The following is a 13,149-nucleotide window of genomic DNA, read 5'->3' as shown; positions in this document are numbered from 1 at the left end:
TCAGGTCAAAAGTGCCCCTCCCTCCATACAGCTCTTCCATCAGCTCCCAGTCCAGAAGGGGGCCTGGTCTCAGGGACCCACTTTTCATCCCTGCCTGGAGAATCACTTCAGCAGAGCAAGAGGGGGAGGTTTTACTGTCAGCTGAATTAGCCTCGGCTTCAGCCTGACTGTTGGAATAAATGAGATGCAAATGCATGTAAATGAGGGCATCCCCGGCTTCTGGGGTGGGTGTGTTCACCTCTGGGAGGGATGGGGATGATTCTGCAGGACTTCCTGAGACTGCTGGGGGCTGGGATGGCAGCTAGAGAAGGAAAGCCCCTTCACGATGCCTCGCCCCCTTCCCGAGGACTGGGGTCCAGACTGGACAGGGTTAATGCCTGTGCAGCCTCAAAGGAGAGGAGCCTGCAGGGAGCCGGTTAGCTGAGGCCCTGCCCGCACAGGGATGTGCCGGTGTGCCTTTGATCTGGGAGCAGGGACCTGAATGCACAGGCCATGGGCACCAGCTGGCACCCCCGCTGAGCCTTTGTCCAAGCGGTTACCCCGGGAGAGCCAGGACTGTGCATATAATTGCCTGGGCAGGAGGGATGGCCTGAAACACACTGTCGACTCCTCCCCTTCCCCCCACCCCCTACCATCCCAACCTGTGGGATCCCCGCCCTCCAACCCTCCTTCCACCCATCCCCACCTTCCAGCCCTCCTCCCCTCCGGTTTCTCCTCCCTCCCCTCCCCCACCCCCAGGCTAGCCCGAGGCCCAGCCCCAAAGCAGGTGGAGTTCTATAAGGGTTTAGGGCCCCGTGGCTGGAACTCTACGACAGTGCCATCCAATAGAGATATAATTTGAGTTACAAATGCAAGTCACATATGCAATGTAAAATTTTCTACTAGCCGCATTTTAAAAACTAAAAAGAAACAGGTGAAATTAATTTTAATATATTTTATTTCACCCAGTACATATATCCAAAATATGACCAGTTTAAATTTTAATCGATATTTAAAAGTTAATAATGAAATACATGACATTCTTGGTCATGCTAAGCCTTCCAAACCAGTGTGGATGTAACAACAGCACATCTGGATGGGCACTAGCCGCCTGCCGGGTGCTCGCTAGCCACAGGTGCAGAGTGGCTTTCCTATGGGACTGGGCAGCTCTATCTGGTGTGGAGAGCTGGAGAGACAAGGGCAGAAACTGGCCAGGTCTCCCTGGGACCATCTGGCCACACAGGCTGCAAAGAGGGAGGACCAGCCTCAGAGGAGGCTGTTGGGCCGGCTCTTAGCTTTGGAGCGAGGATCACAGACATACTCAGCCCAGGTAGGCAGGCCACAGATAGCCCTGACCCTTCCTCCCTGCTCTCCGTGTCCTCAGAGGTGGGAGGCAATGTCGTGCGGTGGTTAGGCTTAAGGCCTGGCTTCAGACAGACTGAAGCATCAGATTTCCCATGTGTACAATGGGGATAATAACGTCCCCTCTTCCTAGGATTGTTATAAGGATGGAATAAGCGCAGTCCCAGGCACATAACGAGCAAGTGATGCTGCTGGGATGACCCACCCCAGCTCATGGTTGAGGAAACTGAGGTCCAGAAAGGGGGGAGGGAGAGTGGTAAGTGTGACCTTGTCCCAAGGTCACAGTGTGGGTTAGTGGCTGGGCAGTAGGAAGGTTAATCTGGCGCTCATTCATTCATGCGTTCATTCCTTCATTCACCAGGCCCTTATAGGCACCTCTTTGAGGCCAGACTGTGCTTTGGGAGCTCAGGACACAGCCGGAGGGAGAGGCAGATGTGGAAGCAAATTACTCTACCCTGTGATGAAGCCAGTATAGGAGGAACGCAGTGTGCCAGGAACGCAGAGAAGGGAAGGGCCAGCCAGGCGGGGAGGACTGGTGTGGGCAGCGACAAGGTTTTTCAGAGAAGGGTCTTCTGAGCTGGGTTTCTTAGGAGAAAAAGAATGGCAACAATAGCCACAATGATTATAGCAAATGACACTCATTGAACACTTTCTGTGTGCTGAGCATGTGCAAGTGTTAATACACTTATGCCGGAGAACAGCCCTGTGAAATAGGTACTATTATTAACCCCATTTTACCTATGGGAAAACTGAGGTAGAGAACCATCAGTTAACTTGCCCAAGAACATACAAGTGGCCAGGACCCAGGTTCACACAAGCAGTCTTGCTTCCAAGCCATAGCCCTAACCATGCCCCTATCCCGCATAGGACTTGGAAGTCTTCCAGAGATAAGAGGGGTGAGCAGACCCGGTCACAGGGCTGGGTTCTCTGGCCCAGGGCATTTCCTCATTGCCAATCTCAACAAGACCGAGTAGAAATTTCCTTAAAAGCTACCATACTCTCCTTGCTGATGACTTTTCCCCCTTTCTTGTCATCACACCTGTTGACTTGCGACCCATCACTTAGGGAAGAAAAGTATTCTAAGAAGTCATTTGTAGGGCCATGCACACAGTGGGTGCTGATTAAATGTTCACTGAGTCATCAAAATGAGTCTATGGGTTGAGGTGTTGATTAGTTTCAACGGGTTCTCCTCAAGGGAGAAATGAAGTGGCTCCTGATACTCCTCACACCTGTGGGGAGTGAGCCCCTGCTTCGGGGCCACCCACACCCTCTCCCTGAGCCCTCAGGACTGAGGGGCAGTGGAAGGGCACAGGTGGAACTAGTGCCCAGGGTGGTGGGTGCTCCAGCCCGAGGTCACCTGGACTGCAGGGTGGGAAGGAGGCGCCCAGAGCAGAGGAAGCCAGCAGAGATTTTCTAGGAAGCCAGGGAATCACTTCCACAGAGCTCTTTGAATAAATTTACATGGCAAAGAATATTCTTTGCCTGTTGTGTTCCAGAGGCTCCGATTCCAAGGCGAGCAGAAGTGACTCAGGAACTGCCTTCAGGAGCTGGGAGGGGCTCCGAGGAGGGGTTAGGCTGGAGTCTGGTCCCTCCTCACCCCAGGGACGGCCAACTGGCCTGGTTTGTCCAGGACTGAAGGGCATCTGGGATGCAGGAATTTTAGTGCTAAAACCAGGGAAGTCCTGCGCATCCCTCCTCCACCCCAGCACTGCATGGCTGCACTGCAGGCTGCCGGGCTGTCGTGTCCCGTATCACGGCATTGTAACCACCATTGACTGAGCACCAGCTGTGTGCCCTGTGCATTCAGGAAGGAGACAAGAAGATGAGACAGTCTGGGGCGGTCCAGTTTCTGGTGTGAACAGTCCATATTCTCCCCCCACAGCATCTCCGCCCTGATGTGAATTCCCACACCTACAGGCCAGTGACTCAGAGGAGGGGGGACCCAGCCTTGCCCTAAGATGAGGTTTCCAAGATGTTTGGGGAGACCAGACCCACGCTAACAAGTGTCAGAGAGCAGCCGAGGCCAGGAAGAGATCCAGGGCTGGATGTGGGGCTCAGCCTCCTGACCCAAAGGAGAGAGGTCAGTGTGGGTGGGCAATCAGAGAGGGCGTCCTGGAGGAGGTGGCGTAGTGAGGGGAGCATGAGGTGGCTCTGCCGTTGCACAGGGCATGGACAGGGTTTGGCAATGTCTGAACTAGGGATTGGTGGGAGCTGCACATGGTGGGTGGAGGGAAAGAGGGAGGAGGCCGGTGGCAATGGGATCAGACTGGTCCCAGCTGGGGCCAGGAGGCGCATCCCACGGCCGTGGCCTTGGGGATGGAGGCCTGATGTTTGGTGGAGCTAGGGAATTGTGGCCAGTGTCAGAGGAAACGGTGTCAGGAGGAGCCAGTTTGAAAAGGAGGGTTCACAGTTTGCTCCCAGCGACTCTCAGGAGCCAGCAGAACTGAGGGAGAGATGCACCCAGTAACAGAAGCTGATGAACTTGAGACAAGATGAAGCCGGGGGTCCTTAGAGCTCAGGGGACACCGATAGGACAGGGGAAACTGGCCCAAGAAGAGGGATCATCTGGAAGAAGCTGTCCCAGCCTGGGGAGCAGGTGTAGGGCTGGTACAGATGGAGAAACTGGTGAAGGTGAAGTTGGTGCCGGTGGAGAAGCTGCTACAGGTGGAGAGACTGTTGCAGGTGGAGAAACTGGTGCAGGTGGAAAAGCTGGTACAGATGGAGATGCTGGTACAGATGGAAAGACTGTTGCTGGTGGAGAAGCTGGTGCAGGTGGAGAGGCTGTCCTGCGTGAGGGTGAGAGTCATGGGGTGCCGGCATCTAGAAGAGTATGATCTTTGTGTGATCTTTGAATCAAATCTCGTCCAGGCTCCCCTACATGATGGAGCTGTGTGAGATAGAGGCTCCTTGCACTTCCCCAGCCAGAAGTGGGTCCTCCCTGCAAAGCTGGGGGCCTGCCCTCCCAGGCCTGAGGGGTATGGCTGGGCCTGAGCCTGGAGTGTCCTCAGATCTACCCCGATCTCTCCTTACCCTGGCATCACCGGAAAGCTTGCAGCCAGGGCTCAGCCAGTCTCAGCCTCAACAGGGCGTGGGCCCTGAGCTGCTGAAGGAAGGGCAGGGCCAGAGCCAGGTGCAGGCAGTGGGAGAACAAGGGAGAAAACGGATCCCACCCACTCACAGTGAGCCACCTGTGGGGACCCAGAGACAAAGGACGCTCTTGGCAGGTTTACCTTGGAACCTGAAGCTGCCTGGCTGCTGGGGAGCAGGGAACTTCATCTGGAATCTGGTTTCACAAACTGCTGAGTCCCAGGGGTTCTGGTGCCCTGCTGGAGGCGAGCTGGGGCAAGACCCTTCCGAGGACCCAGGGCCCTGTCATTGGGGCTTCGTTATTACTATATTAAATAATAATATCTAATAAGTGTTGTAATTTTGAAGTAGCCATGGCATTAATGCTATTTGAGATACTGCAGCCCCTGTAATGGAACAGAGAAATAGCTGCATTTCTATTGGTCACAGCACTTCCATCTTGCTGCCTACATTCATAATGGAAGGAAATGTTAAATTTCAGATAGAGGTTAATGAGAATGAGATGCAATTCCCCCCAGATTTTTTCCGCATCACTCCAAGAGGTCTGTTAGGTTCCTCTGAGCTGCAGAGGCAAACAAAGCTAGTCTCCTGACTGTTAGCAGCCGGGAGAGTGGTTATCCAGTTGCTGACTAGAGGGGAACCCCAGTCAGAGGGACTGGAAATTATCCATTTCTTGACCTGGGCACTAGTGACTGGGTGAGTTCAGTTTGTGGAAATTCATCCACCTGTGTGTACACTTAGGATTTGGGCACCGATCTGTATGAAGAGTTGACTTCAATACAAATTTTAAAAGCACCTTTACCAGAACAGATGTATATGCAGGTGCAAGCTTGCGTGCACGCACACACACACACACGCACGCACACACACCACATACACATACACACCCCGCTATGTACCAGGGGCCCTCGGTCCATGGGTGTCCACGTGTCTCCAGAACGCTCGCAGGCATGTGGACACAGATGGATACAGTGAGACAGAGAACACTATTTTTAGGAAATAATTCCAAGTAAACGAGGAGACTTCCTGATTTACAGGACTAGTGATTGCTCACAGTGGAGAGGATTGCCCTGCAAGGAAGGGGCTGCTGTCATCCGGGCTGCCTTGTTTTCTGTTTTTTAATAAAAAGAATGATGACTTTATTGTTTTTGAAAAAATAATATAAGATCATCATAAATAATTCAAAACTGAAGAAAAGCATGAAGAAGAAAGTTTAAAATTACCTAAACTTCCACCAGCCGAGGAAAAAACGTCACCATTCATGTTTGGTGGCGAGTATTACAGACGCCTCTCTTTGTTCACGCAAAGATGGAGTTAGACAGGGACAGCTTTTATTAAGTAGGGACCTAGTCCTTCACCTGCTGTTTTCAACAAAGATGTTCCTTTAACTTTACTGGAGTGAACCAGAAGAACAAGAGGCTGAAGGATGGGGTGGTTCTGACAGTGTCTGTCCCGGGACCTCTCTCCTCTGGCTTCCCTTCACACATTCCGTGCTGCATCTCCCTGCGGACCAGAGGCGGCCTTTTGAGACCTGGCTGTGTTGTGTTTGCTCACTGTTTACCTGTTACCTGTCCAAGTGCCTACTTCACTGTGATTGGAGCCTGGGCCCTTGGCGGGATGTGTGCAGGGGTCGGGGTGGCAGCCACTCATTGGGGTCATTGGTGACACGTGTCCCAGGAGTCAGATCAAGGCAGAGCTTGTCTTTGACGGAAAGGGATTCTGTCTTGGCAGAGATCTCCAACAGGTGCCCGGCCCTGCCCGGGGGGTTTGATGTGGTAATTAGTGACACGGCCTCCCCCTCCTAGTGGCAGTGGCGTCCCAGTCAGGGGCGACGCCGACCGCATCCTGTTTTGGTGGGGCAGTCGGGAACACATCCTCCGGCCTCCGTGTCAGAGTCAGAGCCTGCTCATACCAGGTCCTGGGTCATCTGAGGCCGCTGGGGGCCACATTCTCCCTGTTTGGCGTCACATGCAGCTGCTGGCTGGGCGTCCTAGCGGAAGTGCGGTCACCGTGTTCTGGTTCCGCTGTTACTCGAGATGGGCCCTGGTTTGTTCAGACTCAGGAGGAGGGGAGTGAGGAGTCTGGGATGCTCCGTCAGCGTTTTCCATCTCTGGAAGGATGCCTCACTCTGGGGATTTCTTTGAGATCCTCTCAGGGGGCTCTGTGGCAGCTGTGTACACAGCTCTGCGGTGCCAACATCTGGATGGCAGCTGCCAAGTTGTTACCCAGCTGTTCCCAAAAACCTGCAGGACTTGCCTGGGCCTCGGTGAGCAGATCCAGATACCCCCTCAGTGGCCAGATGTTGGAACCTCCGTGCCCCAGGTGAAGTCTGGGCACCCTCCCCCACGCAGGTGCGTGGTGCTATGGGAAGACCAGACAGACTGTCCCCAACCCTCTGGTCCCACCACTCAGGCCGAGGATCTGCCTGAAAAAGAAGCCCAGGGTTGGGACGTTGGCCCAGGAGGGCTCTGATCACCCTCCTAGGGTCCCAGGGTTTCCTGTAGAGGAGACAAGCTGAGGGGAAGGGCAGCAGTGGGTACCTTCTAACGCCCTTGCCCCTCATCTACATATTCGTCATTCATTCCATCCTTCATTTGTTCAGGACCAGCCTGGCCAGAGATCTGAAATAAAAAGGTGACAGGCCCCCTCCCTGCCCCATGGAGTGTCCCCCTCAACCCAGGGTGTGTCGGGATCAGTTGTGAGAAGTGTCTCAGAGTGGGCTTGGTTAAGGAACCAACAGGTGTGAGTGTGCCCTTTTGTATCGAGTGGGGTAGAATGAAGGGTCCCCGATGACCCAGTCACTCGTGCCTACTTGCATTCAAACGTGCTCATTGGGATGGGAAAGGGAAGAGCGACCCTCCTGCAGGTCCCCATGCATTCCCCGGAGCCTGGAGGGCTCTGGGTTTGCCCAGGCCGGCATCCGCCAAGTGTGCCTGTGGAGAGGTGGGGAACATCTTTGCCAAGGTGCTGGTCCTTCCCTCCGCCAGCCCAGCCACTCCCCCCAGGTCTGGCCACCCTGCCCCCTGGCCATGGGCGCAGCATCAGCCCCATGTCTGTGTCTTTCAGCTTCCCTGCAGGCAGCGTGAGGACAGCCTGTGCCCCAGAAGCAGGATGAGAAGATGGCAGACTTCCTGTTACCTCGGGTCACCAGCAGCTTCCGCAGGTTCACCCGGGAGTCTCTGGCGGCCATCGAGAAGCGCATGGCAGAGAAGCAGGCCCGAGGTTCGGCCGCCTCGCAGGAGAGCCGAGACGGACTGCCCGAGGAGGAGGCTCCCCAGCCCCAGCTGGACCTGCAGGCCTCCAAAAAGCTGCCGGATCTCTATGGCAACCCACCCCAAGAGCTCATTGGGGAGCCCCTGGAGGACCTGGACCCCTTCTATAGCACCCAAAAGGTGACTGCTGCCCACCCCACCCCACCTCCCTGCAGCATCCCTGTCAACACAGCAGACAGCGAGAGGGCCTCACCTCCATACGGGGGCTCTGTTTGGGGTTGGCTTCCCTGGGCCTTGGGAGAGTGAGTCATTAATTAGTGATCTATATTCCCATCACCTTAATGTTAGAGTTCCGGAATAAAAGGCCAGAATTATGCAGCCTGAGATAGTTTGGTGCTATGAAAGAAAGAGCAGGCAGCCACACTTGAAATCTTGCCTCCCTGTGGAGTATCTACTTTGGGAATCATCTGTGGTTAGATTATTCTCACCCCTGGAGGACTCCTCCCGGTCCCGTGGTATGTGTGAATTGGAGTCAGGCCCTGAGTCCAATTTGGGCCCCAGAGCACAGCATGTGATCCCTCTCCTAACCAGAGACAGCATGTAGCCCCCATCCCCCACCCCATGGAATTTGCTAGGCACTGGCTGTGTAATGACAGCTCAGGCTGGGGGCCACGGCAGCAGCATCCTGGGCCTTGTGGGCTGGTGATGGGACCATGATGGCCAGTGGGAAATCTGAGAGGGGTAGGGAGGGGTGGTTCTGCCATTGTCCCTCCTGAGTGTAGGGAGAGGAAGGGGATTTTGTCCACTAGGGCAGGGTAACCCAGGCTTCCTCAGGCGTGGATTTCTATCCAGGAGGTCAATTCCCCCGTCTGGGTCCCCGGCCCTGGCCTCACGAGCTCTCAGGACCGTGTGCTCAGCCCTGCACCCAGCCAGACCACGGGCATGCAGGGCTCCTGCAGAGGCCTGGTACCCACCTCAGCTGCCCACACTTCAGGCCTCACTGCCGGAAGAAGGCGGGTTCGAATTTGGGGGAGGCCTTTCCCCAGAAGGCTGGGTGCCGAGGGGGATGGTTCCTACCCACATCACTGCAGTTGGTCCAGGGCTGAGGAAGCGCTGAGGAAGTGAATGCGAGCCCCTGGCGGGTATGAGTGTTGCGTGTCAGTGTCAGCGGGCATCTGAGTTGTGTGTCACTGGGCAATGAGACTGCATTCAGGAGAACAGGAGTCTGAGGGTGGGAGAGGTGCCCATTGTCTCCGTGTGTGCAGGCACTCGTGAGTGGGTAGGTGGAAGGAAAGCCCACCCAGGCTATATGCACAGGCGGGAGAAGAGACCTTGAACCTGGTCTCGATTCCCCCCAGAGTTCGAGTGACTCAAGCTGGGTTAAGGTGGGGGCCTGGGGCCACGGTAGGGGTCAGAGTTAGACTAGATATTGGGATTAGTCAGGTTGGGTGGGCCTAGGTCCTGGTTGGTCAGAGCTGGAAGTGAGAATTAGGGTCGGGTTAAGGCCACAGCTGGGGACGAGTCAAGGTTTGAGTGGTGCATCAAAGTGGCGATGGGGTTGAAGTTAGCTGGGACAGGCAGGAGTCATGGCACAGGGACCCGGCTGAGAGTAGGCCAGGGCTGGGCTGGGCTTTGGGGGGCTGGTGGCAGTTGAGCCTGGGAGGAGTCAGGGACGCTCTCCTGTCCCTGTGATCGGGGACACTTGAGTGGTGGCCCCAGGTAGGATTCTGGTCTCTGACCTCCCGTCTCTCCTTGCTGACCCCCCGGTCATACTGCCTGCAGCCCCACCGGGTGATGCAGGCACCACAGCAGAACTTTCAGTCCTCATCTATCTGGTCAACTTGTCTCCCCAGCCCCGAGTAAAAAGAACCTTATCTCAACAGCTCAGCCCTTGGAGAAGCACAGCCCCAGGCTATGCCACCTCAGCTGTGCCCGCTGAGCCAGGGCAGGGGGAATGGACTGCTGTCCTCAAGGGCGGCATCTGGCTCAAATGCCCACTCGATGTGCTCGTGGCTCAGCCTCTAGCACCCATTGTCCACTCCCATGCCCCGTTGAGCTGTGTAGATAGAATCTTCTGGAAGCACAGGGAGTGGGTTTACCCTGGGCTGCGCATGATCCCCCGAGGAAGACACTAGGTTGTGTCCTCCGGGGTCAGGTGGGGCTGCCATCTGTCGGGACTCCAGGAGACACGGTCCCCGGGAAAGCTTCGCTCTCCTGGGCTGGGCTCTGCATTTTCCTCATCCCTACTCTCACCCATTAGTCCTCCCTGCTGACCCAGCTCCCTTATCAAGACCCTCACTCCTCAGTGGGCCTCGTGGGGAAGCACAGAGGGGTCAGAAGGGAGAGGGGAAGGAGCGGGCATCAGCTGGGTCCTGGCCTCCGCTATGGTAACAGCTCGGCTAGGATCATGAAAGGCCTCTTCTGGCTGGGACTGTAATTTTCAAACGAAACTAAATCCACCCAACCTGACAATCCCTTAAACTTGATCTCATCCCACCCCAGCCGTGGGTGACCCAGCAAGGGTCCACTCACCTGCCAAATATGCCGACTGCCCCTACCCCCCACCTCTCCCTCAGGCCCTCTCCTCTTCCTCTCACCCTACCCTTTCTCCAGAGTTCTAGGGCTCTGAGCCAACAGCTGCCCCCCAAAAGCCTCTCTCCTCCATAAGGGCCTAAGGGCTGCCACCCGACCTAAAGCAGCTCTCCGTCCACAGACCTTCATCGTCCTGAACAAAGGCAAGACCATCTTCCGGTTCAGTGCCACCAACGCCTTGTATGTCCTCAGCCCCTTCCACCCCATCCGGAGAGCGGCCGTGAAGATCCTCGTTCATTCATATCCTTGGCAGTCCGTCCCCGCTGTGTGGGCCCCAAACAGGGCGGGAGAGGGGGGCGGGTGGTGGATGGGGCATTTAGGGCTGAGGGTGGTGCTGATTCCCGGTCAGTCCTCAGACGAGCACACAGTTGTCACCTGGGAGCGGTTGGACATCAGTCTCTCGGACCCCACGCCAAATCTGCATCTGCATTTTAACGAGATCCCAGGGGATCGTGGACACATGAAAGTCTGGGAGATTCGGCTCTGCTCCTTCAGGAGAGAAATGTCCTAGAAGCTCAGCTACTGAGGATCCCAGAAGAAATGAGGCCGATCAGTGTCCCCTGGTTCTGGTCTTGGCTCCACATGTCCCCTCCCACTGCACCCCCGGGCCTGCACCTCCCCGCCTACCGGCTGGGACCTCAAGCAGGTCAGCCAAGGAAAAAACGCTTCCCAGTAAAGAGGCCTCTGGTTTATTCACATGTGGGCCTCTTTCAAGGGAGGCATCGCTTGCTTTTTGATTAGGTGTTGACAAAATGTTTGCAGTTTCCGAGTATCTCAGAGAACTCTGGTTAACGTTAAGTTACATAAACCACAACCTAAAAAATCTTCAGGCTGCGGAGGAGAGCTATGGGACGGCTGCAGTATGGTAAGGGACGGGTACTGGTCTTTGGGCCCTAGGAGGACCCCATTCGGGCCGAGCACGGGACAGGGAAACGGCTGTTCTCTGGACTTGAGAAAAGGGGCCCCACACATGGAGCCTCTCGGGGCGGGGGGCAGGTGTCTGGCTGTGGAGTCAGAGGCATCTGTGTTTCACTGTGAGGGCCTGAGCAGCTTTGCTTTAGCTGTAGCTGACTTGCCTGTTAATTGAATCAATGATGCTGGGCTCAGTGGTGTGATTAGCTGTTAGGTTGGCGGCTTGGCCTGAGAGCTCCCCATGGTCCCCCATCAGTTCCCCCCTCCGGATGGACCTCTTCTGAGGCGAAGGTGAAGGTCTCACCCATTAACCTCTGGTCAGGGCAGGAGGCTTCAGGAAAACAGCTGCTCAGTGGGGGACTGAGTAACAGAGACAGATGCTGACTGCTCGGGGGACATTTCCTGTCCAGGCAGGGATGAGGGATGCTCCTTCCTGGCTCCACTGTCTGCCCACCTGTGCCCCGGCGCCGGATCCCAAACCCAGGGACCAGTCAGAGGGCCTCAGGGCCCCGTTTGTTTTCTGCTTGCAGACGCTCTCCAGCCCCCTCCAACTGGCTCCTGCCTTTCTCATGGAGATCCTGAGACAGATGTATGTCCAGGGACCCCCCCCCTGCTCCCAGCCCATGCAGGCCATGGCTGTGGCGTCAGTAGGGTGGTCTCTAGGGTGGGCCGACACTGTGGGGAGAGACTGTATTCAAGGGCAGCCTACCATTCACAGCTGCATCCTACTTTATGAGGCAAGGGTGGTCCTGGATTTAATTTTGAGCCATTCTGCAACTGTTCCTAAGCCCCCTGTAGGTGCCAGGCACTTTGCCCGGCACCCTGGGGGTGTCAAGCTGAATAAGACACTGTCCTTGCCCCCTTGGGAATTTTACAGCCCCCTCAGCGTGATTCGACAGCCACATGAGGAGTTGTCATTTCTGCCGGCACGTGAGCGTAGCCTGGTGAGAGCGGTGCAGCGGGAGGAAAGGCCAGCCGCCTTCTTGCTCTGAGCCTGTCTCCGGCCTCACTCCAAGGGCCTGGCGTCCCTGAAAGCATGCTCCGGCTCCCACCTGGGGCTTCTCCTCCAGGTATCTAACCAACTTTTTAGGCAACTTCCCAAAAGTTTGGCAGCCACGGCAGCCCCTAGGGATGCAGCTGCAGCCCCGGGGCTCCTGCAAAGCTGGGCCATGGGGCAGCTGAGGCCAGGGAGGCGGTAGGGGCAATGCAGTCCCCAGCCTGGCCAGAGGGTCCACCGAGCGGTGGCACTGAGGCTGTGAGGGGCTGGTTCCGCCCGGCAGGACGGGCCCTGAGATCACTGTGATGGACCTTGTCTCCCAGGGCAGCTGCCCCAGGGAAGTGGCTCAGCATCTGGGAGGCCCTGTGCTGGGCTCTGAGCAGCTGCCTTGATGCTCCACTGGCTGGGGATGGGAGCACGCTGCTGGCCTCCAATAGCGCCCCTTAGCGGGCTTGGGGGGCACTGAGGGAGAAGAGGGGCCTGGATTGTGGGGTTTGGGAACAGCCCCTCTGTGTCCTTGAGTCTTGCCATCAAAGTGTGGTACACTAACCAGCAGCAGCAGTATCACAAGGATCTTAAAGGAATTGCTGAGACTTGGGCCCAGAACCCGCGTTTTAGGAAGGTCTCCATGATTTCTGCACACACTGCTTTAAGGCAGTCATTTCCAAATGTCAGTCTGCCAGTGGCACCTGGGAAGTTTGTTAAAAATGCAGATTCCTAGCGCCTTCCAGACCAGAATCACCAGTGTGAGGCCTAGAAATCTGCAAGCTCTTCACGCATTTCCCTTTTTTTCAATCAAGATACAGTTCGCACAGCATAAAATTTACCATTTAAAGTGTACCATTCAGTGGACTTCAGTATATTCATAAGGTTGTGCAATCGTCACCACTTTCTAATTCCAAAACATTTTTATCACCCCCGAAAGAAACCCCATGCCCACTGGCGGTCACCGTGCATTTCTAATGCCCACAGATTCCAGGTTTTGAATTAGGAGCTTTCTCTCCATTT

The 13,149-nt window shown here is 55.8% G+C and overlaps 1 protein-coding gene across 8 annotated transcripts in view; it reads left to right on the top strand.

Annotated features, from left to right (window-relative positions):
• The first annotated feature begins 7,535 nt into the window (after window positions 1–7,535).
• The window catches only part of SCN5A (sodium voltage-gated channel alpha subunit 5), an 86,721-nt gene continuing 81,107 nt past the window's right edge, over window positions 7,536–13,149 (top strand). For 7 of the 8 annotated variants that reach the window (XM_024768943.1, XM_024768941.1, XM_024768947.1 and 4 more), the window contains exons 1-2: window positions 7,548–7,820; window positions 10,354–10,472. In XM_024768943.1, coding sequence (XP_024624711.1) covers window positions 7,548–7,820; window positions 10,354–10,472 — 392 coding nt within the window. Of the gene's footprint in view, window positions 7,821–10,353; window positions 10,473–13,149 lie in introns of all 8 variants that reach the window. The other variant, XM_024768948.1, reaches the window with a different exon arrangement.

The sequence above is a fragment of the Neophocaena asiaeorientalis genome, unplaced genomic scaffold (genome assembly GCF_003031525.2).
Source record: "Neophocaena asiaeorientalis asiaeorientalis breed wild unplaced genomic scaffold, Neophocaena_asiaeorientalis_V1.1 scaffold1058, whole genome shotgun sequence".
Taxonomy (NCBI): domain Eukaryota; kingdom Metazoa; phylum Chordata; class Mammalia; order Artiodactyla; family Phocoenidae; genus Neophocaena; species Neophocaena asiaeorientalis.
This window is presented reverse-complemented; position numbering and strand designations above follow the sequence as displayed.